We start from the raw sequence: 22,074 nt of genomic DNA on the forward strand, positions 1-22,074 counted from the left end.
AATGGGGTCTGTGGGCCTTCCCCCCCCCCATCACAAAACCTTCCCTCCCACAATCCATCCCTGCATCAGCCTCTGAAAAGTTAAGGCGCACACACCATGTTAAACTTCAAAAATATGTTTATAAACGAGTAATGGTAGAAATTTATATCTGTAATACAAAATAGAATTCTTCGACAACAGTGAAAAATAAAGTTCTTTTTTTAACTAATAACATGTGTTTATTACTGAGGTAGTAGGGGGGATTTCAACCTGGAGGGAGGGAGGATGGATTTCCAACATGGAGGGAGGGAGGGCAGACACCTTAAGAGTAATGGCGGCCTTGCCCGGGCCACAAGGCTTTGCCATCCCTGGTCCGTGGACCCAGTCATCCTCGGGCTCGAGTGGGGGCTGATAATGACTCTTCCCTAGCAGTGGGGGGGAGGGGCAGGGCTGGAGGGGTGGCAGGGGCTGAGGGAGAGGAAGGGGTGGCAGGGGCGGAGGGAGAAGAAGGGGGATCAGAGGGGGCTTGGGAGGAGGACGGGGGTCAGAGGGGGCTGGAGCTGGATGGGCAGGAGGAGTCCCCAGGGGGAGAGGACCTGGCACAGCCAGGGACTCCCTGACGGTGGCACACATACTCCGCCACTCTGGGAGGAAGTCCTGCAGCAGGCAAGTATGCCACCGAGCCTCCTCCCTCGCTCTTTCTGCCATGGTGTCGTGCATGCTGGCCACGGTCCTTTCCATTTTTTCCATGGCCTCCACATGCCGCTTTAGGAGGTCATTGTAGGTCCTCCAATGCCTGCGGGTGCTGTGGGACCGGGTGGGTGGTGGCACAGGGGTTGAGCGGCGGACAGCAGCAGCAGGTCCGGCTGTGGAGAAGAAGAGGGAGAACCGATCAGTGTTAGCAATTCACACACAAGTCCATACAACAAGGGATGGGAATGTTGTTACTGGTAGGCCACGTCTGGACCCATTGTGGCTAGGACAATGTCCACCTCCACCCCCTGGATCCTCCCGCCCTCCACTGTGGCTGTCCAGGCCAGATCAGTGTGCAGCCAAAGTAGGACAGGGGCCTGCTGCACCTTGGGTCTCCCATGCCCCCCACCCACATACCTACCACCTGCCCGCCTGCTTGTACATGCACAGAGAGATGCAAGCTGTCCAGGAGGGAGGACCAAGATGTGAACACTGCTCTGCATCCTCTCTGCTCCCACCTCCCCTGTTCTGTGTCTGCACTCACCTGATGTTCCTTCTTCAGCGTCGGACGGTGCCTGCGAGGCTTCCCCTGAATCTGGGACAGGCTGCAGACTCAGGGTCAGGGTGTCCTCCGTCTGCTCCTGTGCCGCCTCCTCCTCAACATCTTCCATGGGGACCTCCTGCTGGCTATGCTGCACCGATGCAGACATTTATTCCTGGCCTCCCAGGATGCGGTCCAGTTCTTAATAGTAGGTGCAGTGCACTGGGGCTGCACCTGACGCCGAGCTCTGCTCTTGCGCCTTCATCTATCCCTGGCGAAGTTCCTTAACTTTTGCACGGACTTGCTGTAGTGTCCGTGGGTGGTGCCCTTTATCGGCCAGCCCCTGAGCCATGCGGCTGTAGATGTTGGCGTTCCTGCGCCGGGTGTGCAGAGCCTGGACCACTTCTTCCTCCCCCCACAGTTCAAGCAGGGTCAGGACCTCTGTCCCTGACCAGGCTGGGGCTCTCCTTTTGTCGCCTGTGGTCACCAGGGCTGGCTTCCTCGAAGGTCCTTGGGGGCCTCGTGGCGCTGGAGCTGCACACATGGCCACGTGCAGGTGACGCTGGGAGAGCTCTGAGCTGACAGGATCTCTCTGTGGCCAGCTTCCTGCCACAATGCCTGCCAGGGATGTCTGTGCCTTTAAAACATGGCTACAGACAGGACCAAGAAGAGGTTTTTCCTGAAGAAGGACTCTCCAGCAGGGGGCTTCCCTGGAGGTCTCCTTCTGTCGACAAAAGAAACCCCTGCGTCCAGACTACCCTTTTGTCGACAGAACTCTGTCGACAGAAGGCGTTATGCCTCGTAAAATGAGGTTTACCAGCGTCGACAAAACTGCTGAGTTCTGTCGACGTTATGTCGACAGAACTCAGCGGTAGTGTAGACGCTGGTATAGTTTTGTCGACAAAAGTCCACTTTTGTCGACAAAACTAGGTAGTCTAGACACGCCCTATGGTGGCATTCTCGGAAATGCTTCCAGTTCCACGCGCAGGGCCAGGTAGGCAGGCAGAGCTTCAGAGTCTCAATGCGTGGATGAGACGATGGTGTAGGGAAGAGGGGTTTGGCTTTATTAGGAACTGGGGACACTTTTGGGAGAGGGGGAGCCTATACAGGAAGGATGGGCTCCACCTAAACCAGGGTGGAACCAGACAGCTGGCACTAAACATTAATAAGGCCGTAGAGCAGTTTTTAAACTAAAAGATGGGGGAAAGCCGATTGGTGCGGAGATGCACGTAAATCGGAGGGAGACTTCTCTTAGAGGAGAATCCATTGATAGAGAATCTCTAAGCTGTAGTCAGAAAGAGAGGAGGGGAGAGGGCAAACCATGGGCCAGAGCAGACAAACAACCGCATACAAAGGAATCCAATGCATCAGGGAAGGGCAGACAAATAAGCAGTGGCAAATTTCTAAAGTGCTTGTACACAAATGCTAGGAGTCTGACTAATAAGATGGGTGAACTAGAGTACCTCGTATTAAATGAGGAGATTGATGTAATAGGCATCAGTGAAACCTGGTGGAATGAGGAAAATCTGTGGGACACAATCATCCCGGGATATAAAATATATAGAAAGGACAGAGCAGGCCGGGTGGGTGGCGGAGTGGCATTGTATGTGAAAGATAATGTAGAATCAAAGGAAATAAAAATATTAAGTGAATCAACATGTTCAATAGAATCGCTATGGATAGTAATTCCATGCTCCAATAATAAGAAATTAGCAGTAGGGATATATTACCGACCACCTGACCAGGACAGCGATACTGACATTGAAATGCTGAGGGAGATTAGAGAGGCTACCAAAATAAAGAACTCTATAATAATGGGGGATTTTAATTACCCCCATATTGACTGGATACATGTCACCTCAGGAAGAGAAGCGGAGATAAAATTTCTCAGTGGCTTAAATGACTGCTTCTTGGAGCAGCTGGTGCAGGAACCCACAAGGGGAGAGGCAATTCTCAATTTAGTCCTGAGTGGAGTGCAGGATCAGGTCCAGGATATAACCGTTACCGGACCGCTTGGCAATAGTGACCATAATATAATAACATTCAACATTCCTGTGGTGGGAAGAACACCTTAGCAGTCCAGCACCCTGGCATTTAATTTCAAAAAGGGGAATTACACAAAAATGAGGAGGTTTGTTAAACAGAAATTAAAAGGCACAGTGACTAGAGCCAAATCCCTGAAAGCTGCATGGAAACTTGTTAAAGACACCATAATAGAGGCCCAACTTAAATGTATACCCCAAATTAAAAAACATAGCAAGAGACCTAAAAAAGAGTCATGGTGGCTTAACCACCATGTAAAAGAAGCAGTGAGGGACAAAAAGGTATCTTTTAAGAAGTGGAAGTCCAATCCTAGTGAGATAAATAGAAAGGAACATAAACACTGTCAAATCAAGTGTAAAAATGTAATAAGAAAAGCAAAAAAAGATTTTGAGGAACAGTTAGCCAAAAACTCAAAAAGAAATAACAAAATGTTTTGTAAGTACATTAGAAGCAGGAAGCCTGCTGAAAAGCCTGTGGGTCCCCTAGATGATCGAGCTATAAAAGGAGCAATCAAGGACGATAAAGCCATTGCGGAGAAACTAAATGATTTCTTTGCTTCAGTCTTCACGGCTGAGGACGTTGGGGAGATTCCTGAATCTGCACCGTCCTTTGTGGGTGATGAATCTGAGGAACTGTCCGGGATTGAAGTGTCATTAGAGGAGGTTTTGGAACAAATAGAAAAACTTAATGTTAACAAATCTCCGGGACCGGATGGCATTCATCCAAGGGTTCTAAAAGAACTAAAATGGGAAATTGCTGAGCTATTATCTGTAGTTTGTAACCTATCCTTTAAATCAGCTTCCATACCTAATGACTGGAAGGTAGCCAACGTGACACCAATATTTAAAAAGGGCTCTAGAGGCGATCCTGGCAATTACAGACCAGTAAGTCTAACTTCAGTACCGGGCAAATTAGTCGAAAAAATAGTAAAGAATAAAATTGTGAAGCATGTAGAAGAGCATAATTTATTGGACAAAAGTCAACATGGTTTCTGTAAAGGGAAATCATGTTTTACTAATCTGTTAGAGTTCTTTGAAGGGGTTAACAAACATGCAGACAAGGGGGATCCAGTAGATATAGTATACTTGGATTTTCAGAAAGCCTTTGACAAGGTCCCTCACCAAAGGCTCTTGTGTAAATTACATGGCCATGGGATCAGAGGGAAGGTCCTTTCTTGGATTGAGAATTGGTTAAAAGACAGGAAACAAAGGGTAGGAATAAATGGTAAATTTTCAGATTGGAGAGGGGTAACTAGTGGTGTACCCCAAGGGTCAGTCCTGGGACCAATCCTTTTCAACTTATTCATAAATGATCTGGATAAAGGGGTAAGCAGTGAGGTGGTAAAGTTTGCGGATGATACAAAACTGTTTAGGATAGTCAAGACAGAAGCAGACTGTGAGGGACTCGAAGATCTCACCAAACTGAGTGATTGGGCAACAAAATGGCAAATGAAATTTATTGTGGATAAATGTAAAGTAATGCACATCGGGAAAAATAACACCAACTATATGTACAGTATGATGGGGGCTAATCTGGCTACGACAAATCAGGAAAGTTTGGTCATTATGGAACACTACTGTCCCTACTCTCAGTCCCCTCCCTTTACTTATTATGGAAACTAGTCGCATTCTGGGCCCATCCCATTGTCCTGGCACAACCAAACCCTGCTTTTGGTTTTCAGTTATGATCAGACTGTGCTGCCTACTGAATTGGGTGTGTCTTACCATTGCGAAGGAGTTCTTGAACAAATGGACTCACAGACAGAAGGGTGGACTCGTAGACGAACCGATGCATTTATTTAAAAAAACCTTCATTTTCTACCATTTTCAGTGACATTTTATTCAAAACCATTCTCCAGATGATGGGCTAACGGCCTCCAGACATCGTTCCCAAAAGGAGCGTCCTTTTTTTAACAATCTCAATGCCATTTTGGGTAGCAATGAACAAACAAAATCAATTGCAAGTTCATCTTAAAGGACTTAAAGTTGCATACTTTTTGGAGCAATACTTCTGAAAGTTTGAGGGGCCTTTTGGCCCTCATTTCTAATTTCCACCTCACTGAAAATGGACCAAACATTTTCAATGCAACAACGGTCAGACCAAAGGTCCATCCAGCCCAGTATACTGTCTGCTGACAGTGGCCAATGCCAAGTGCACAAGAAGGAGGGAACACAATAAAGAATCCTCACGTAATCCCTCCCCGTAATCCATTTCCTGAGAAACAGAGGCTAGGGACACTATTCCTACCCAGCCTGACTAATAGCCATTGATGGACCTAACCTCCAGGAATATATCTAGCTCTTTTCTGAACCCTGTGAAAATGCCAGTCTTCACCACCTCCTCTGGCAAGGAGTTCCACAGGTTGACTGTGTGCTGCATGGATAAAACCTTCCTTTTCTTTGTTTTAAACCTGCTGCCTATTCATTTCATTTGGTTCATTCTTATATTGTGGGAAAAAGTAAATAACTTTTCCTTATTCACTTTTTCCACACCAGTTATGATTTTATAGACCTCTCTCATACCCCCCTTCGTCTCCTCGTTTCTAAGCTGAAAAGTCCCAATCTTTTTAATCTCTCCTCATATGGGACCCATTCCAAACACCTCATCATTTTTGTTCCCTTTTTTCGAACCTTTTCTAATGCCAAGAGATCTTTTTTGAGGCAACCACATCAAGATGTGGATGTACCATCATTTTATACAGAAACAATAAAATATTTTCTGTCTTACTTTTTATCCATCTTTTACTAATTCCAAACATTCAGTTGGCTTTTTGGACTGCTGCTTCATACGGAGTGGATGTTTTCCGAGAACTCTCCACCATGACTTCAAGATCTCTCTCTCTTGAGTAGTTGTAGCCAAATTAGTCCCCATCCTATTGTATGTATACAGTTTGGTGCATTTCATTTTGCACTTTTGGGACACATCTTCACCCGCATCTCGGCATTCTGTTGATGTCACAGGACCTACTCTGGATTTCGACTGCTGGACAACTGATCTGACAACAAGATCTGGACTCCGATTGTTTTTTGGGAAAGAATAGTGTTTCTTTTCAGCCCACCCCCAAAAAATCTCCACAGCGCCCCTTTCACCTCCTTGTTCCTCAGGCTGTAGATGATGGGGTTGAGAATGGGGGTGACAGTTGTGTACAGCAGAGCAATCACTTTGTTGCTCTCCAGAGAGGTCGTGGACTTGGGTCGTAAATAGATCAGGCCACTGGCGCCATAATACAGCATCACCACAATGAGGTGGGAGGAGCAGGTAGAGAAGGCCTTCTGCCGGCCTTCAGCCGAGGCCATTTTGAAAATGGTTGAGATAATAACAATGTAGGAAAGAAGAATGAGACAAAATGGAATGAAGTTGCACAGCATGGTAATCGTAAACAACTGCAGTTCGAATAAGGAGGTATCCGTGCAAGCCAGCGTAATCAACGGGGTGACGTCACAGAAGAAATAATTGATCTGGTTGGACCCACAAAAGGGGAAGGTGAAAACCCAGATTGTCTGTACGAGGGACACGATGGTACCATAGATCCAGGAGAGAACAGTTAAGGCCAAGCACACCCTCCTGTTCATGATGTGGTGGTACCTCAGCGGGTGGCATATGGCCACGTAGCGGTCGCAGGCCATACAGGCCAGAAGGAAGCACTCGGAGATCCCAAAGAAGAACAGGAAGAATAGTTGGGCTGCGCATCCTATGTAGGAAATGCTCTTGACTTCTGAAAGGAAGTTCACCAGCATCTGGGGGATGGTGACCGAGATGTACCAGATCTCCAGGAAGGATAAGACCCGGAGAAAGAAATACATGGGGGTGTGGAGAGCTGGGTCCATAGTGATGAGAATGATGAGGATATTCCCCAGCACCGTAAGGATATAAATGACCAGATAGATGAAGAAGAGAGGCACTTCCAGCTCCGGATGGTTGGGTAATCCCTGTAGAATGAACTCCGTCACCGTAGTGAGGTTCCCCTCTCTTACTTCTGAAACATATTTCATCTGTGGGAGACAATAAATATAGACTAGGGAAAATTAATAGGCAGCAGGTTTTAAACAAACAAAAAGAATATTTCTTCACGCAGTGCAGAACCAATCTGTGGAACTCCTTGCCACAGGATGTTGGGAAGTCCAAGACTTTCATAGGGTTCAAAACAGAACTAAATAAATGCATGGAGGTTAGGTCCATCAATGCTTATTAGCCAGGATGGGTAGGGATGGTGTCTCTAGCCTTTGTTTGTCTGGAGATGGGCAACAGATGAGAGATCACATAAGGATTCTTAACTCTATTCATTCCCTCTGGGGCATCTGGCATTGGCCACTGTGGGCAGACAGGCCACTGTGGGCAGACAGGACACTGGGCTGGATGAACCTTTGATCTGAGCCAGTCTGACTACCCTTACGTTCTTATACGTTCTAATGTGGCCTTCGGAATTGATAATGATGTAACTTTGCAGCCCGTTTATTTGCCTGGGAATAGATTTTTGTTTTGTTTTTTCCCTTTTTTGTTTCAACATCTATAAAACCCAAATGGCTGTGTCTTCCTACCATGTGCAAACGATGGACGAAAACACCGTGGGCTGCTTTGGCCTACTCGCGGTGTGGCTACTGCACAGTTAGAAAAGACAAGGAACGGGTTAAAATATTGTTGGGTAGAGTGAGACCTTGATATGCGGAAAGTAAAGTACTTTCCTCAGACAAGGCCAAACAGGTAGTTGGGAAGAGTGAGGTCTAGGGAGGGAAGTATAAGATACACTAAATCATAGGTTCATAGAATCCTAGAACTGGAAGAGACCACGAGAGGTCAAGTCCAGTCCCCTGCCCTCATGGACCAAGCACCATCTAGAGCATCCCTGATAGAAGTCTAGCCAACCTGCTCTTCAGTATCTCAAGTGATGGAGATACCACAACCTCCTTAGGCAATTTATTCCAGTGTTTAACGACCCGGACAATTAGGAAGATTTTCCTAATGTCCAACCAAAATCTCCCTTCTGGCAGTTTAAGCCCATTGCTTCTTGCTCTATCCTCAGAGGCCAAGGAGAACAATTTTTCTCCCTCCTCCTTGTGAAACCCTTTTAGATACTTGAAAACCGCTGTCACATCCTCTCTCAGTCTTCTCCTTTGGAAACTAAACAAGTCTGTCAGCCGACAGTCAGGGCAGTGTGTGTGTGTGTGTGTGTGTGTGTGTGTGTGTGTGTGTGTGTGTGCTGAGAAAAGGTTTAACGTCTGTGACTTTACTGCTAGGACTGGGGTCCCGTCACAGAGGGTGGCCAGCAGGCTGACAGATGCCCCTGTTTATAGGAAGAGCTTATTACATCTCAGATTTTAGCTGCTAGGATACAGGATCCCTTCGCAGCGGGCAGTCTAGGGAAGACTGAGAGATGCCCCAACGGATCTGTCACCTTGGAGTGACACGATCCAAACGCCCAAGCTCCTCCTATACCTGTCCCTTATGACCGGCTGAAGTTCTTTTAAATTGTGCTTGGTTCTGTTACAGCAACTGAAGGTGTCAGGTTAAAGCTTCAACAGTTACAGGTTTATTTAAAAAAAAAAACTTATAAAAGCATATAGTTACAATGGCTATTGCTCTCTTTCTTAACTGCTAGCAAATATAGATCTTAAAAATGGTTACAAAGAAAAGAAAGATAGAAAATAGAAATAATGGTACCAAGTGACAGCTTAATCTTTAAAGAGCTCTAAATCTATGTGTACACTTAAGACAAAGGACCATATCCAGGTACATTTTATACCCCCTTCTGTGCCTCTCGACTCCAGTGGGTCAAGCCAGGGCCAGTCCCTCAACTCCTAGGAAAGACGAATACGAGATGGGCGTCCCCATGGAACCTTGGGAGGTCAAACACCTAACCCGACCAGCAGATAGATGGTAGATTGACACTCCGAGTAAATGTGCTGCTGGACCCATCTATATACCTCTGGGGGCCCGTATCCTCTTTCTTATCTAAGATGCTAAATTGTACTGGTCCGTTTTGTGGCGCCAGTTCTTACAAGGGAGTTTCAACTTAATTTACACTTGCAAGAGAGAGAACTAAATTGTGAGTATTGGACATTTTTTTACTGGGCGAGAGATTCCTCCCCCTGCGGACGGCTGTGTGTTCGTATCAATATGGGTTTTAGTCCAGGGCACTCCTCGGCAGCCTCTTGGTCAGCAATTGGCGTATCTCTGTTTACAGCCATTCACGGTCAAAGCAGCCTGGGCCTTCTGCTCTGTGTGCCCTGCATGCTCCAGGCAAGCAAAAATGGATGTTACAAGGGGGTTCCTGTCTGGCTACAAAGTCCCATTCTTTGTCTTCCCTCCTCGCTCATGTTCTCTAGACCTTTAATCATTCTTGTTGCTTTTTTCTGGACCTTGTCCAATTTCCCCAAATCTTTCTTGAAATGTGATGCCCAGAGCCGGATACAGTCCTCTGTATGAGGTCTAAGGAGCGCAGAGAGGAGCGGAAGAATGACTTCTCGTGTCTTGCTCACAACACTCCCATTAATGCACTCCAGAATCAAATTTTCTTTTTTTGCAACAGCGTCACACTGTTGACTCCTATTTAGCTTGTGGTCCACGATAACCCCTAGATCTCTTTCTGCTGTACTCCTTCCTAGACAGTCACTCGACAGTCTGCTACATAGTCCTGTTTTTTGTTTCAGCTACACCAGACTAACACGGCTACATTTCTACTACTATACTACCCATTCTCTGTGTGTGGGACTGATTAGGTTACTTCCAAAACCCCACCTGAATTGGCTGGCCTCTCTGTATTCTCTGTCTCATGGGGTGGGAGGGAATCACTCCCCAAAATCCAGATTGTGTGGAACAGAGAGAAAGGCTCAAGGGCAGACCAACAGAAACACAGAGAACACACAAACGGACCAATGGAAAGACAGATAAGCCAGTAGGTAGATTGACCAACAGATCAATGCGATGCTGGCTCTATTTCATAAAATGTTTTCAATTTTATCCTCTTTTTCATTCCTTTCCAACTCCCGCCTTTTCTCCTGCTATATCGAAGAGCCTTGATTGTTGACTATTCATAAGAAATTGACTCCAGGGTCTTCAAATTGGCATCCCGCTGAGACATCCCTCCCCAACCCCGGGGGCGCAGATCAGCAAAGCTGCTTTGAAGTAGATGGAAATAAAGTGATTTGCACAAGGAATATTTCCTGCCTCTCTCAGAGAATGAGAAAGGATAGGATGGAGAGCCTGAAAAAAATCAAGTTACCCTATTTACATGACAGATGGAATTTTAATGCACCTAACAGCTGTAGGTGATAATTCCAGGCGGATGGGAACAGTGTTTCTCATCTTTTTGACTGTGTCTCCAGCTATAAAAATGGATATTTATTTTTACTTATCAATCAGTAGAGCTGTGAAGCTAATTTCAGCAATAGTTACAGTACTCGTTGAGTTCCTGCAACTGAGCATTCAAAGGGACATTTTTATCATTGAATGAAAGACCTCCCAAAGTAACTGCTGACCATTCAATTCAAAAGGAATTGATCATGGTATAATCACAGACAGCTCAAAGCCCATTTTGAGTCTTTGTGGTTTTTTATTTCCTTTGTAAAGAACAGGCTAATAGAAAACTTGAGAGAGGACAAAAGAGAGGTAAACAGTCTGATTTGGTTTTTGGGGGGAAGGGAATTTAAAGATCTAAAGTCTGAAGAAATGTCCAGTGTCCTGGACAAGATAATAAAGAAATGTACCAACTGTGTTTAGACAAGTCGAGGAAAGCTAATAAAAATAGACTTGGGTGAAAATTTTTAGAGGAATGTTTGCATCAAAAATGTGTATGTGAGAAAGTCTAAATATTTAGGTGGAATGTTCCTATTTTGTCTAAAATTTCAATAGGAAATTGATAAGGAAAACAAGAAAGCCAAAATGAAATGTTTAAGCCTTCTTAGGAAAAAACTCAACAACACCTTTATAGAAATGAAACATCTGAGAATCTTTTATTTCAGGAGGGGAAAAATGGAAGTTTTAACATTCAGACCCGATTGGGGATAAAACCAAAATTTTGAAATCTGGGTATTACTTGTGGGAAATGTTCAGAACACTTTGGAAAACACTGCGAGGGATGGTTTTGATTCTTAATTGCAATTGTAATAATGGCCAAGAACTCTGTGCTTGTTTGAGCCTGGAATGGTTCAAATTCAAATTCTCCCATGAGCTCTTTTGCAGATACAAAAGCGATCCGTGATGGAGGTTGGCCCCATTTGAGTGGACATTGCCACACTCTCTCCCCTATCATTTATACAGCACCGTGCACCTAAAGATCTTTCTAAAGATCCTGTCAGTTATGTCCATATCAGACTGTGGTAGGTTGGTTACCCTACTTCTGCAGATGAAGAAACTAAGAGAGAGAAAAAAGAAGGGTGATTCTTGTCTAAGGTGGCTCTTAAAGGAAGCCGGCATGCCCTGGTGGGGGACACGGCTCAGATGTGTTGACTGGGGGCTCGGGCAGTGTTGGTTTTCAAGCATCCATGTAGCAGGGTCCCTGCCTGCTCAGCCAACCCTGGGGATCTGGTGACCAAGCAACATGGTCCTGGTAGCCAGGCAACATGGTCCTGGTTATCTCAGTCAAGCGAGATACTTGAGCTGGCGGCCAGCATGGTGGCTATACCCCCAGACCCGAGCTCATATGGAATGAAGCCTGTTTGATTTTGCTCCCTGCTGAGTTGCATTGCTGCTTGGACACTTTTTCTTTCCTTATTTGCCTTGATCAGGAACACATTTTGCAATGCTCTGGACAAAAAAGACCAAAGTAGCAAAGACATTGGGAAACAGTAGAACTAGATTAGAAATGCAATCTGTCTTTTGGAAGATTTTCCTTTGCTCACCGGAGGTGGCTAAGGGCAAGAATTTGCAAGGACGGGCAACCATTGAATACACGCTTAGAATTTCTTCAGGGCGGATCCTTTTGTTTTTTTTCTCCTAAGGGCTCCTGGACCAAATTTACAATCACATGAAGCCCGGATCACACGGCTCTGTCTATATCCCACTGCCGTGTCATGGATCTGAGTGTCCTCTATGTCCCTGTGTAGATCCTTCCATTTTCTGCTATCTTTTGTAAGCTGTTCTGGGTTTCTATCCTTACCCAGTTGCAGAATCCACAGCTGCGTAGGGGCACCAGAAAATTTGGGGCACCGCTGGGTTTAAATGTCCACCCACCCGTCTCTTCCTATCCCCATTCTGTGGCTCAGCTTTCTCTAGAGAGGATCTGGTTAACGTCAAAGTGGGAAAGCCGGCCAGAGCAATTAGATTGGACATTAGGAAAAAGTTCCTGACAGGGTGTTTAAACACTGAAATAAGTTGCCTAGGGAGGTTGTGGAATCTCCATCTCTGGAGATATTTAAGAGCAGGTTAGATAAATGTTTATCAGGGATGGTCTAGATGGTCCTGGGTCCTGCCACAGGGGCAGAGGACTGGACTCGATGACCTCTCGTGGTCCCTTCCAGTCCTCGTGTTCTATGATTCTATCATCTATTCTGGGAAAGAGCCATTCAGGTGGTAAGGAAGCCAATTTACGGATGTTTCCCCAACCCAGGTGTAGACTGCCTGTTTCTGAAAGTACTGCGATTGTAACCCACACACCTACTGTAGGTGACTGTTCCATGGAGTGGCATTTAGACCACTTACAGCAAGAGATAAGAGCAAGGGAACGCTACAGCCGAATTTGAGAACCGGCTGGCTTTATAGCTCATGCTGTAGTAGCGCCTACTCTCAGTTCCACACGTCCTAGTTCAAATCCACCCTGTGTAAGTTATATAGTATTTGATAGGACCTACATTTCTAATTTGTTCTAAAAATGTTTCATTGGTGAAGTGCTGAAGATTATAAAATCATCTGGCATTTAGGGCCCTGTAAAATCTAAGGGCTACCCTATCTATAGGCAGGATGACTGTGTTGGGGTAGGTCCTACTTTGGGTATGGTGGTGGATGTGATGACTCCTGAGGTCTCCTCCAACCCTAGGAGTCTATGATCATTGAAGTAACAAGAGCAAAACCAAAATGCTCTTCTGTATGTTTTAACCTCGGGCCAGGAAACTTTTAACGGCACCAGGAAAGTTACCGTACTGGAGCGAAAACAAGTTCCTCCTACCTTCAGCTCCTTTGTCTCAGCGTTCTGGAGGACGAATGTGCTGGTTTCTAAGAGGGACTATTTAAGTCCTTCACGTGTTTCTAAGGATGGGATTAAGCTACCAGCTCTGGGCACTCCGCACACCTGGGAATCCCAGTGGCTCCTCATTGTCTCTCTCTGATTGGGTCACAAACGTCTGTAGCATGATTGTGGATGAAACCTTCTGTCTTTATTCTCTTATGGGTATCGGGGCCTAATTTTCAATCCCATTAAGGCCAGGTCACATGGCTTTGTTTATATCCCAGCACCTTGAAGTACATGTTGATGTCATTTTTCTCCTTTGTGGCACTGGTGAGGCCACATCGGGAGGACTGTGTCCAGTTCTGGGCCCCGCACTACAGAAAGGATGTAGACACATTGGAGAGGGTCCAGCAGAGGGCAACCAAAAGGATGAGTTGGCTGGAACACATGACCTATGAGTAGAGGCTGAGGGATTTGTGGAGACTAAAAAAGCCCAAGAGAAGAGTGAGGGTGGATTTGGTAGCAGACTTTTGTGCAAAAAAGCCCCGATCACCATTTTCGTGACTGGTTCTTTTTTGCGGAAAACAAATCTCATCTGTCTACACTGGCCCTTTGGCGCAAAAGTTTTGCGCAAAAGGGACCTTCGCCCAAACGGGAGCAGCATAGTATTTCCACAAAAAGGACTGATTTCTTACAGTAGGAAGTCAGTGCTCTTGCGGAAATTCAAGCAGCCAGTGTAGAGAGTTGGCAACTTTTTCCGGAAAAGTGGCTGATTTTTCCAGAAAACCTGGCCAGTCTAGACACAGCCCAAGTGTAGACACAGCTGACATGACAGCGGCATGTATCAATGCTCTCTCTTCTCTTTTCCATCCCTGTTCAGATTTTTTCCATCCAGGTGCAGAATAAGTTTTATGAGCAGCAAGACATGGGCAGGTGTGGACCATCAGGAAACACACAAACCTGGTGTCAAGTCAATGGAGGTGTAACACAGCCTCAAAAAAGTATCTTTAAGTGCCAGCTACAGAGTCATCGACTTGAGGCAGGCTACACAATCTTAAAGCTCAATGTGGAATTCCCCCTCCTCCCATTGTAAACCAGCTGTTAGTACACCCTGAAGAACCAAGCTGTGAATGTGACACTGAGAAAAATATCTGGGGGGATTTTGTGTTTGGAATGACATTGCCAGTGCTTTTCTGAAGGTTCCGTGAATATCACCTGGCTACTAATGGACTCTCTTTTTCTCCTTTTTGTTTTCTGCTCTCTCTTTCATAAAAATGGTGGGGGAAAAGCCCCAAAATGAAAGTTAGTGTCATTTATTATCTTCAGCTGCTCCCAATCTTTTCATTTTTAGAGAAAATTGTTCTGTGCTTTATCATCTATTATTGATATTTTCTGCCATTTTCTGAAAAAAACATACTTAAAAAAAGTTGAGCACCATGTCTAGCTGAGCACCATGTACGTCAAGTTCTTCGAACAGCGTGGGCAGCGCGTTTAAGGGTATTTCCAACTTACGACCAAATGGAGTTACGACCAGGTGTTGGGAATGTAACCCGTGCATAAGTCGGGGACTGCCCATACGGGGGATGGGGTTGGGTTTGGTGGAACTCCAGGTAGAGGGTGGGGTAGCAGGCATCAGGGTAGGGGGATGGGAGGTTTAGGGGACCTAGGGCAAGAGTTAGGAGGTGCAGGAGTAAAGGCAGGGAGTGGAGGGGCGAAGACTCAGGAAAGGGGTGAGGGAGATCAGGGCAGGGGGTGAGTCTCAGGAGACAGGGAAGGCAGTGGTTGGATCTAGCCAGGGGGAAGGGTGAGCACACTCAGAGTAGGGGCGGGGATGCAGGAGTCAGGCGGGGGCTGGGAGATGTGTTTGTGCTCAGGACGGTGGGTGGAGTGAGAGCAGGGGGCTGGGAGGTATGAGGGGCAGGGATGTGGGTGCAGGACTTAGGGCAGGGGTGAAGCAGTGAGGGTAGGGGTTGGGTGTGGGGGAATCATGGTAGCAGGTGGGGTACAGGAGCCCTGTCAGAGACAATGAAAGTGGGGGGCTTTGGGCAGGGGGTTCAGGAATCAGGGCAGGGTGACAGGGAGGGATCACATGGGGATTACCAGCTGTGTTCCCTCCCTCTGGGGCACCTGGTATTGGCCGCTGTCGGCCGACAGGACACTGGGATGGATGGACCATTGGTCTGACCCTGTTAGGCTGTTCTGATGTCCAGGGTGTGGGGGGCACAGGGCAGGGAGCTGGGTAGTTGTGGGGAGCTTCCAAGAGCTCCTCCAGTGGGCACCAGCGTTCAGCTCTAGCAGGGGGCCGGGGAAGATGAGTTTGGCCAGAGGTTTTGGGGCAGCAGGGCCACATACCTGTGGCTGGTGGCTTGCAACATGGAGAGCCTTTACCCCTGCTGGAGACTCTCTTACTGGTGTGGCTGCCCCATTGTAGTCTGCAGTATAATGGTCCCGTTCGCAAGTCACCTCCCCGTGGTCATTATGGAGCACGACTGTCCCGGCTCTCAGCCCCCTCACTTTACTTATTATGGAAACCAGTCGCATTCCGGGCCCATCCCATTGTCCTGGCACAACCAAACCCTGCCCTTGCTTTGAAGTTACAATCAGAGGGAGCTGCCTACCAAGTTGGGTGGTCCTGTCTGTTACCATTTCGGAGGACTTCTTGAGCAAATGAACCCACAGACGGATGGGGGGACTCACAGATGGACAGATGCATTTTCTAAAACATAGAGTATTCGTCTTCATTTTCTTTAATTTTCAGTGATATTTTATTCAAAACCATTCTCCAAATGATTGGCTTACACACACACACACACACACACACACACACACACACACACACACTCTGTCTGTCTGTCTGTCTGTCTGTCTGTCTGTCTGTCTGTCTGTCTGTCTGTCATCCATCCATCCATCCATCCACCCACCCACCCACCCACCCACCCACCCACCCATCAGGAGCTTTTTCTTTTTAAACAATTTCATTGCCATTTTGAGCTGTAATGAAAAAAAATTCCATGCTGAGATTTGGGATTTTTTTCTCTGTGTTCAAAGCAGCAGCCTTTTTGGGGCAATATTTCTGAAAGTTTGAATAGTGATAGAAATGTAGCCGTGTTAGTCTGGGGTAGCTGAAGCAAAATGCAGGACAATGTAGCACTTTAAAGACTAACAAGATGGTTTATTAGATGATGAGCTTTCGTGGGAAGTGGGTCTGGCCCACGAAAGCTCATCATCTAATAAACCATCTTGTTAGTCTTTAAAGTGCTACATTGCCCTGCATTTTGCTGAAAGTTTGAAGGCCTTTTTTTGGCCACATTTCTAATTTCCACCCAACCAAAAACTGACAAAACATTTCCAATATAAGAACATAAGAACAGCCAGACTGGGTCAAACCAAAGGTCCTTCTACCCTAGTATCCTGTCTGCCAACAGTGGCCAATTCCAGGTGCCCTAGAGGGAGGGAACACAACAGGTAAACCTCATGTGATCCCTCTCTGTCACCCATTTTCAGACAAACAGAGGTTAGGGACACCATTCCTACCCGTCCTGGCTAATAGCCATTGACACACCTAACCTCCATGCATCTATCTAGCTCTTTTCTGAACCCTGTGAAAAGCCCAGTCTTCACCACCTCCTCTGGCAAGGAGTTCCACAGGTTGACTGTGCGCTGAGTGAAGAAAAACTTCCTTTTGTTTGTTTTAAACCCGCTGCCTATTCATTTCATTTGGTTCATTCTTATATTGTGGGAATAAGTAAATACCTTTTTCTTATTCACTTTTTCCACACCAGTCAAGAGTTTATAGACCTCTCGCATATCCCCCTTCCTCTCCTCGGGTATGTCTACACTACCCTGCTAGTTCCACGAGGCGTACAGATAGTTCGGAATGGCTTGCTAGTTCGAACTATCTAGCCCATGCCGCGTGTAGCCGCGCGGCACGGGGTTCGAACAAGCCGGCATTTAAAAATGGCGCCGGCCGGCTTATGCAAATGAAGCCCGGGAAATTCAAATCCCGGGCTTCATTTGCACGTTCGGTATGCATACATTACCCTGCTAGTTCGAACTAGCGGGGTAGTGTAGACATACCCCTCTTTTCTAAGCTGAAAAGTCCCAATCTTTTTAATCTCTCTTCAAATGGGAACCATTCCAAACCCCTCATCATTTTTGTTCCCGTTTTCTGAACCATTTCCAATGCCAATATATCTTTTTTGAGATGAGGTGACCACAACCGTATGCAGTATTGAAGATGTGGGTATAGCAGGGTTTTATACAGAGGCAATAAGATATTCTCTGTCTTATTCGCTATCCCTTTTTTATTAACTCCTAACATTCTGTTCACTGTTTTGCTTTTTGACCGCCACTGCACACCGAGTGGTTGTTTTCAGAGAACTCTCCACCATGACTCCAAGATCTCTCTTGAGTAGATGTAGCCAAATTAGTCCCCATTCTTTTGTATGTATACAGTTTGGTATGTTTCGTTTTGCCCTTTTGGGACACACCTTCACCCGCATCTCGGAATTCTGTTGATGTCACAGGACCTACTCTGGATTTCGACTGCTGGACATCTCATCTGACAACAAGACCCAGACCCTGATTGTTTTCTGTGAGAGAGTAGATTATCTTCTCAGCCCACCCCCGAAAAGTCTCCACAGCGCCCCTTTCACCTCCTTGTTCCTCAGGCTGTAGATGACGGGGTTGAGAATGGGGGTGAAGGTCGTGTACACTAGAGCGAGTACTTTGTTGCTTTCCAGAGAGGTCATGGACTTGGGTCTTAAGTAGATCAGGCAACTGCTGCCGTAGTACAACGTCACCACAATGAGGTGGGAGGAGCAGGTGGAGAAGGCCTTTTGTCGGCCTTCAGCCGAGGCCATCTTTAAAATGGTGGAGATGATAACAATGTAGGAGACAAGGATGAGACAAAATGGAGTGAAGTTACACAGCATGGTAATCGTAAACAATTGCAGTTCGTACAAGGAGGTGTCGGTGCAAGCCAGCTTAATCAATGGGGGGATGTCACAGAAGAAATAATTGATCTGGTTGGACCCACAGAAGGGCAAGGTGAAAACCCAGATGGTCTGTATGAGTGACAGCACGTTACCACCGAACCAGGAGACAACGGTCAAGGCCAGGCAGACCCTTTTGTTCATGATGAGGTGGTACCTCAGCGGGTGGCATATGGCCGCATAGCGGTCGTAGGCCATGGAGGCCAGAAGGAAGCACTCGGAGATCCCAAGGAAGAGCAGGAAGAACATTTGGGCTGCGCACCCCGTGTAGGAAATGGTTCGGTCCTTTGAGAGAAAGTTCACCAGCATCCGGGGGACGGTGACCGAGATGTATCCAATCTCCAGGAAGGATAAGACCCGGAGAAAGAAGTACATGGGGGTGTGGAGAGCTGGGTCCATGGTGATAAGGATGATGAGGATGTTCCCCATCACGGTAACAATATAAAAAACCAGATAAATGAAGAAGAGAGGCACTTCCAGCTCCTGGTGGTTGGGCAATCCCAGTAGAATGAATTCCGTCACCGTGGTGACGTTCCCCTTTCTTACTTCTGGCACATATTGCATCTGTGGGAAACAATAAATATAGTCTAGGGGTCACCAAGTTAATAGGCAGCAGGTTTTAAACTGACAAAAAGAAGCATGCTGCACAGAGCCAACCTGTGGAACTCCTTGCCAAAGGATGGTTTAAAGGCGAGGACTTTAACAAGGTTTAAAAGATAAGTGAATAAATGCATGGAGGTTAGACCCATCAACACTTATTCACCAGGTTTGGTAGGGATGGTGTCCCTAACCTCTGTTTGTCTGTACATGGGTGATAAGGACACCACCGTGCCTTGCTCAGTACTTGATAACTCCCTGTTCTTTTCATTTTCTCTGGAGCACCTGGCATTGGCCACTGTTGGCAGACAGGACACTGGGCTGGATAGACCTTTGGTCTGAACCAGTTTGGCCTTTTTTTGTGGAACGAGGAGTACAGGTAATTCGGACTAGGAAGCCTAATCCGAACTACCTAGTTCGTGCCGCGTGTAGCTGCGGGCACGGAGTCCGCACTAGCGGACATTTAAAAATGGTGGTGCCCGGCAACATGCAAATGAAGCCTGGGAAATTGAAATCCCGGGCTTCATTTGCAACTCCAGTTGCCTACATTAACCACCCTAGTTCGAACTAGGGTGGTAGTGTAGACATACCCTAAGAAATTGAGAGCTTGGCTAAAAAACAACCCCTTGCTCTCTCTTTGTCCTTCCATGTAATACCTTTCCAAAGGCTCACCCAAAGCCAAGAGGGGCAAATTCTTCCTTTACCTTGCGAATCACCCTTAGAATCACAGATTCATAGAACACGAGAACTGGAAGGGACTTCTAGAGGTCATAGAGTACAGACCCCTGCCCTCCCGGCAAGACCCAGCACCATCTAGACAATCCCTGACCGGTGTCTATATAATCTGTTCTTAAATATTTCCAGTGATGGAGATTTCACAACCCCCCAAGGAAACTTATTCCAGTGTTTGACCACCCTGACAGGTAGGAATTTTCACCTAATATCCAACTGAAACCTCCCTTGCTGCTGTTTAAGCCCATTGCTTCTTGTCCTATCATGAGAGGCCAAGATGAACAATTTTTCTCCCTCCTCTTTGTGACACCCTTTTAGATTCTTGAAAACCACTATCCTGTCCCCTCTGTCTCCTCTTTTCCAAACTAAACAAGCCCATTTCTTTCAGCCTTCCCTCATAGCTCATGTGTTCTAGACCTTTCATCATTCTTCTTGCTCTTCTCTAGACTTTCTCCAATTTCTCCACATCTTTCTTGAAATGTGGTGCTCTGAACTGGACACAATACTTGTACTGAGGCCTAATCAGGATAGAGTAGAGCGGAAGAATGACTTCTCGTGTCTTGCTCACAACACTCTCATTAATGCATTCCAGAATCAAGTTTCCTTTTTTTACGGCAGTGTCACACTGTTGACTTGTGTTTAGATTGTGGTCTACTATGACCCCTAGATTCCGCTCCGCAGGACTCCTTCCTAAACAGTCACCTCTCATTCTGTATGTGTGAGACTGACTAGGTTCCCTCCAAACCCCCAACCTGTGTTGACTGGCCTCTATTCTCTGTCTGACGGGGGAAAATCACTCTCCAAAGTTGATTCTTCTCACTGTAAATTTCTGGATTGTGTGGAACAGACAGAAAGCCTCGAGGGCAGACCAACTGAAACACGGACAACTCGCACGCAGACCAGTGGAAAGACAGATAAGCCAGTAGGTAGATTGACCAACAGATCAATGCGTTGGTGGCTTTATTTCATAAAATGTTTTCAATTTTATCCTCTTTCCCATTCCTTTCAACCTCCCACCTTTTCTCCTGCTACATCCAGGAGCTTGATTGTTGAGTTTTTCATGAGACATTGACTCCAGGATCTTCTAATTGGCATCCTGCTGAGACATCCCTCCCCCATCCCAGGGGGCGCAGATCAGCAAAGCTGCCTTGAAGTAAACTGAACGAAACTGATTTGTAAAAGGAATATTTCCTGCCTCTCTCGGAGAATAAGGAAGGATAGGACAGAGATCCTGAAAAAAATCAAGCTCCTCTTTCCACATGACAGATGGAATTTTAATGCACAAAACAGCTGTAGACGATAATACGGTGTTTCTCATTTTTTGACTATCTCTCCAGCTCTAAAAAGGGATCTTGATTTTTACTGATCACTCAGCAGAGCTGTGAAGCTAATTCCAGAAATAGTTACAGTACTCATCGAGTTCCTGCAATGGACCATTCAAAATGACATTTTTTTCGTGGAATGAAAGACCTTCCAAAATACCTTTTGACCATTCAAATCAAATGGTATTGATTATGGTATAATCACATATGGATCAAAGCCCATTTTGAGTCTGTGATTTTTTTATTTCCTTTGTAAAGAACAGGCTAATAGAAAACTTGAGAGAGTACAAAAGAGAGGTAAACAGTCTGATTTGGTTTTTTGGGGGAAGGGAATTTAAAGATCTAAAGTCTGAAGAAATGTCCAGTGTCCTGGATAAGACTCGAAGGAAAAGTACCAACTTGTGTTTAGAAAAGCAGAAGAAAACTAATAAAAACAGACCTGGGTGAAAAATTTTAGAGGAATGTTTGCAACAAAAAAATGCAGATGTGAGAGAGTCTAAATATTTAGCTGTAATGTTCCTATTTTGTCGACATTTTCAATAGGAAATCGACAAGAAAAATAATTCAGCCAAAATGAAATGTTTAAGCCTTATTAGGAAAAAACTCAACAACACCTTTTCCTTATGGAAATGCAACATCTGAAAATCTTTTATTTCACGAGGGGGAAAATGGAAATTTTAACTTGCAGACCTGATTGGGGATGAAACCAAAATTTTGAAATCTGGGAATTGCTCATGAGAAATGTTCAGAACACATCGGCAAAGGCTGGGAGGGATGGTTTTGATTCTTAATTGCAATTGTAATAATGGCCAAGAACTCGGTGCTTGTTTGAGCCCGGAATGGTTCAATTTCAAATTGTCCCATGAGCAGTTCTGCAGATACAAAAGCGATCGTTTAGGTAAGATGTCCTCATTAGATTGGACGTTTCCACACTCTCTCTCCTATCATTTATACAGCACCGTGCACCTAAAAATCTTTCTAAAGATCCTGTCAGTTCTGTCCATCTCAGGCTGAGGTAGGCTGGTATTTACCCTACTTCTGCAGATGAAGAAATGGAGAGAGCGAAAATGAGGG

The 22,074-nt window shown here is 45.9% G+C and overlaps 2 protein-coding genes across 2 annotated transcripts; both read right to left on the reverse strand.

Annotated features, from left to right (window-relative positions):
• Positions 1–6,219: 6,219 nt before the first annotated feature.
• Positions 6,220–7,248, reverse strand: LOC102451217 (olfactory receptor 10A7-like). Its single transcript, XM_014568875.3, has one exon. The coding sequence runs from the start codon at positions 7,246–7,248 to the stop codon at positions 6,220–6,222; it is 1,029 nt and encodes a 342-aa protein (XP_014424361.3).
• A 7,615-nt stretch (positions 7,249–14,863) lies between these two features.
• Positions 14,864–18,913, reverse strand: LOC102451459 (olfactory receptor 10A7-like). Its single transcript, XM_089774189.1, has 3 exons — positions 17,991–18,913; positions 17,809–17,858; positions 14,864–15,018 (listed from the first exon to the last, which is right to left on the reverse strand). Exons 1-3 carry the CDS (start codon positions 18,911–18,913, stop codon positions 14,864–14,866), a joined length of 1,128 nt encoding a protein of 375 aa, XP_089630315.1.
• Positions 18,914–22,074: the final 3,161 nt, after the last annotated feature.

This window comes from Pelodiscus sinensis, chromosome 30 (genome assembly GCF_052426305.1).
Source record: "Pelodiscus sinensis isolate ZL-2025 chromosome 30, ASM5242630v1, whole genome shotgun sequence".
In the NCBI taxonomy this organism is placed as follows: domain Eukaryota; kingdom Metazoa; phylum Chordata; order Testudines; family Trionychidae; genus Pelodiscus; species Pelodiscus sinensis.

Bases quoted from the DNA above. Each gene is read 5' to 3' on its own strand.
- LOC102451217 (XM_014568875.3), bottom strand. From the start codon at position 7,248: ATGAAATATGTTTCAGAAGTAAGAGAGGGGAACCTCACTACGGTGACG.
- LOC102451459 (XM_089774189.1), bottom strand. From the start codon at position 18,913: ATGCAATATGTGCCAGAAGTAAGAAAGGGGAACGTCACCACGGTGACG. The intron at 17,859-17,990 runs ACTTTTCGGGGG...ACAGAATTCCGA, and splicing joins GTGAAAGGGGCGCTGTGGAG to GATGCGGGTGAAGGTGTGTC. The intron at 15,019-17,808 runs GTATACATACAA...CTCTTGCCCTAG, and splicing joins AAAACGAAACATACCAAACT to GTCCCCTAAACCTCCCATCC.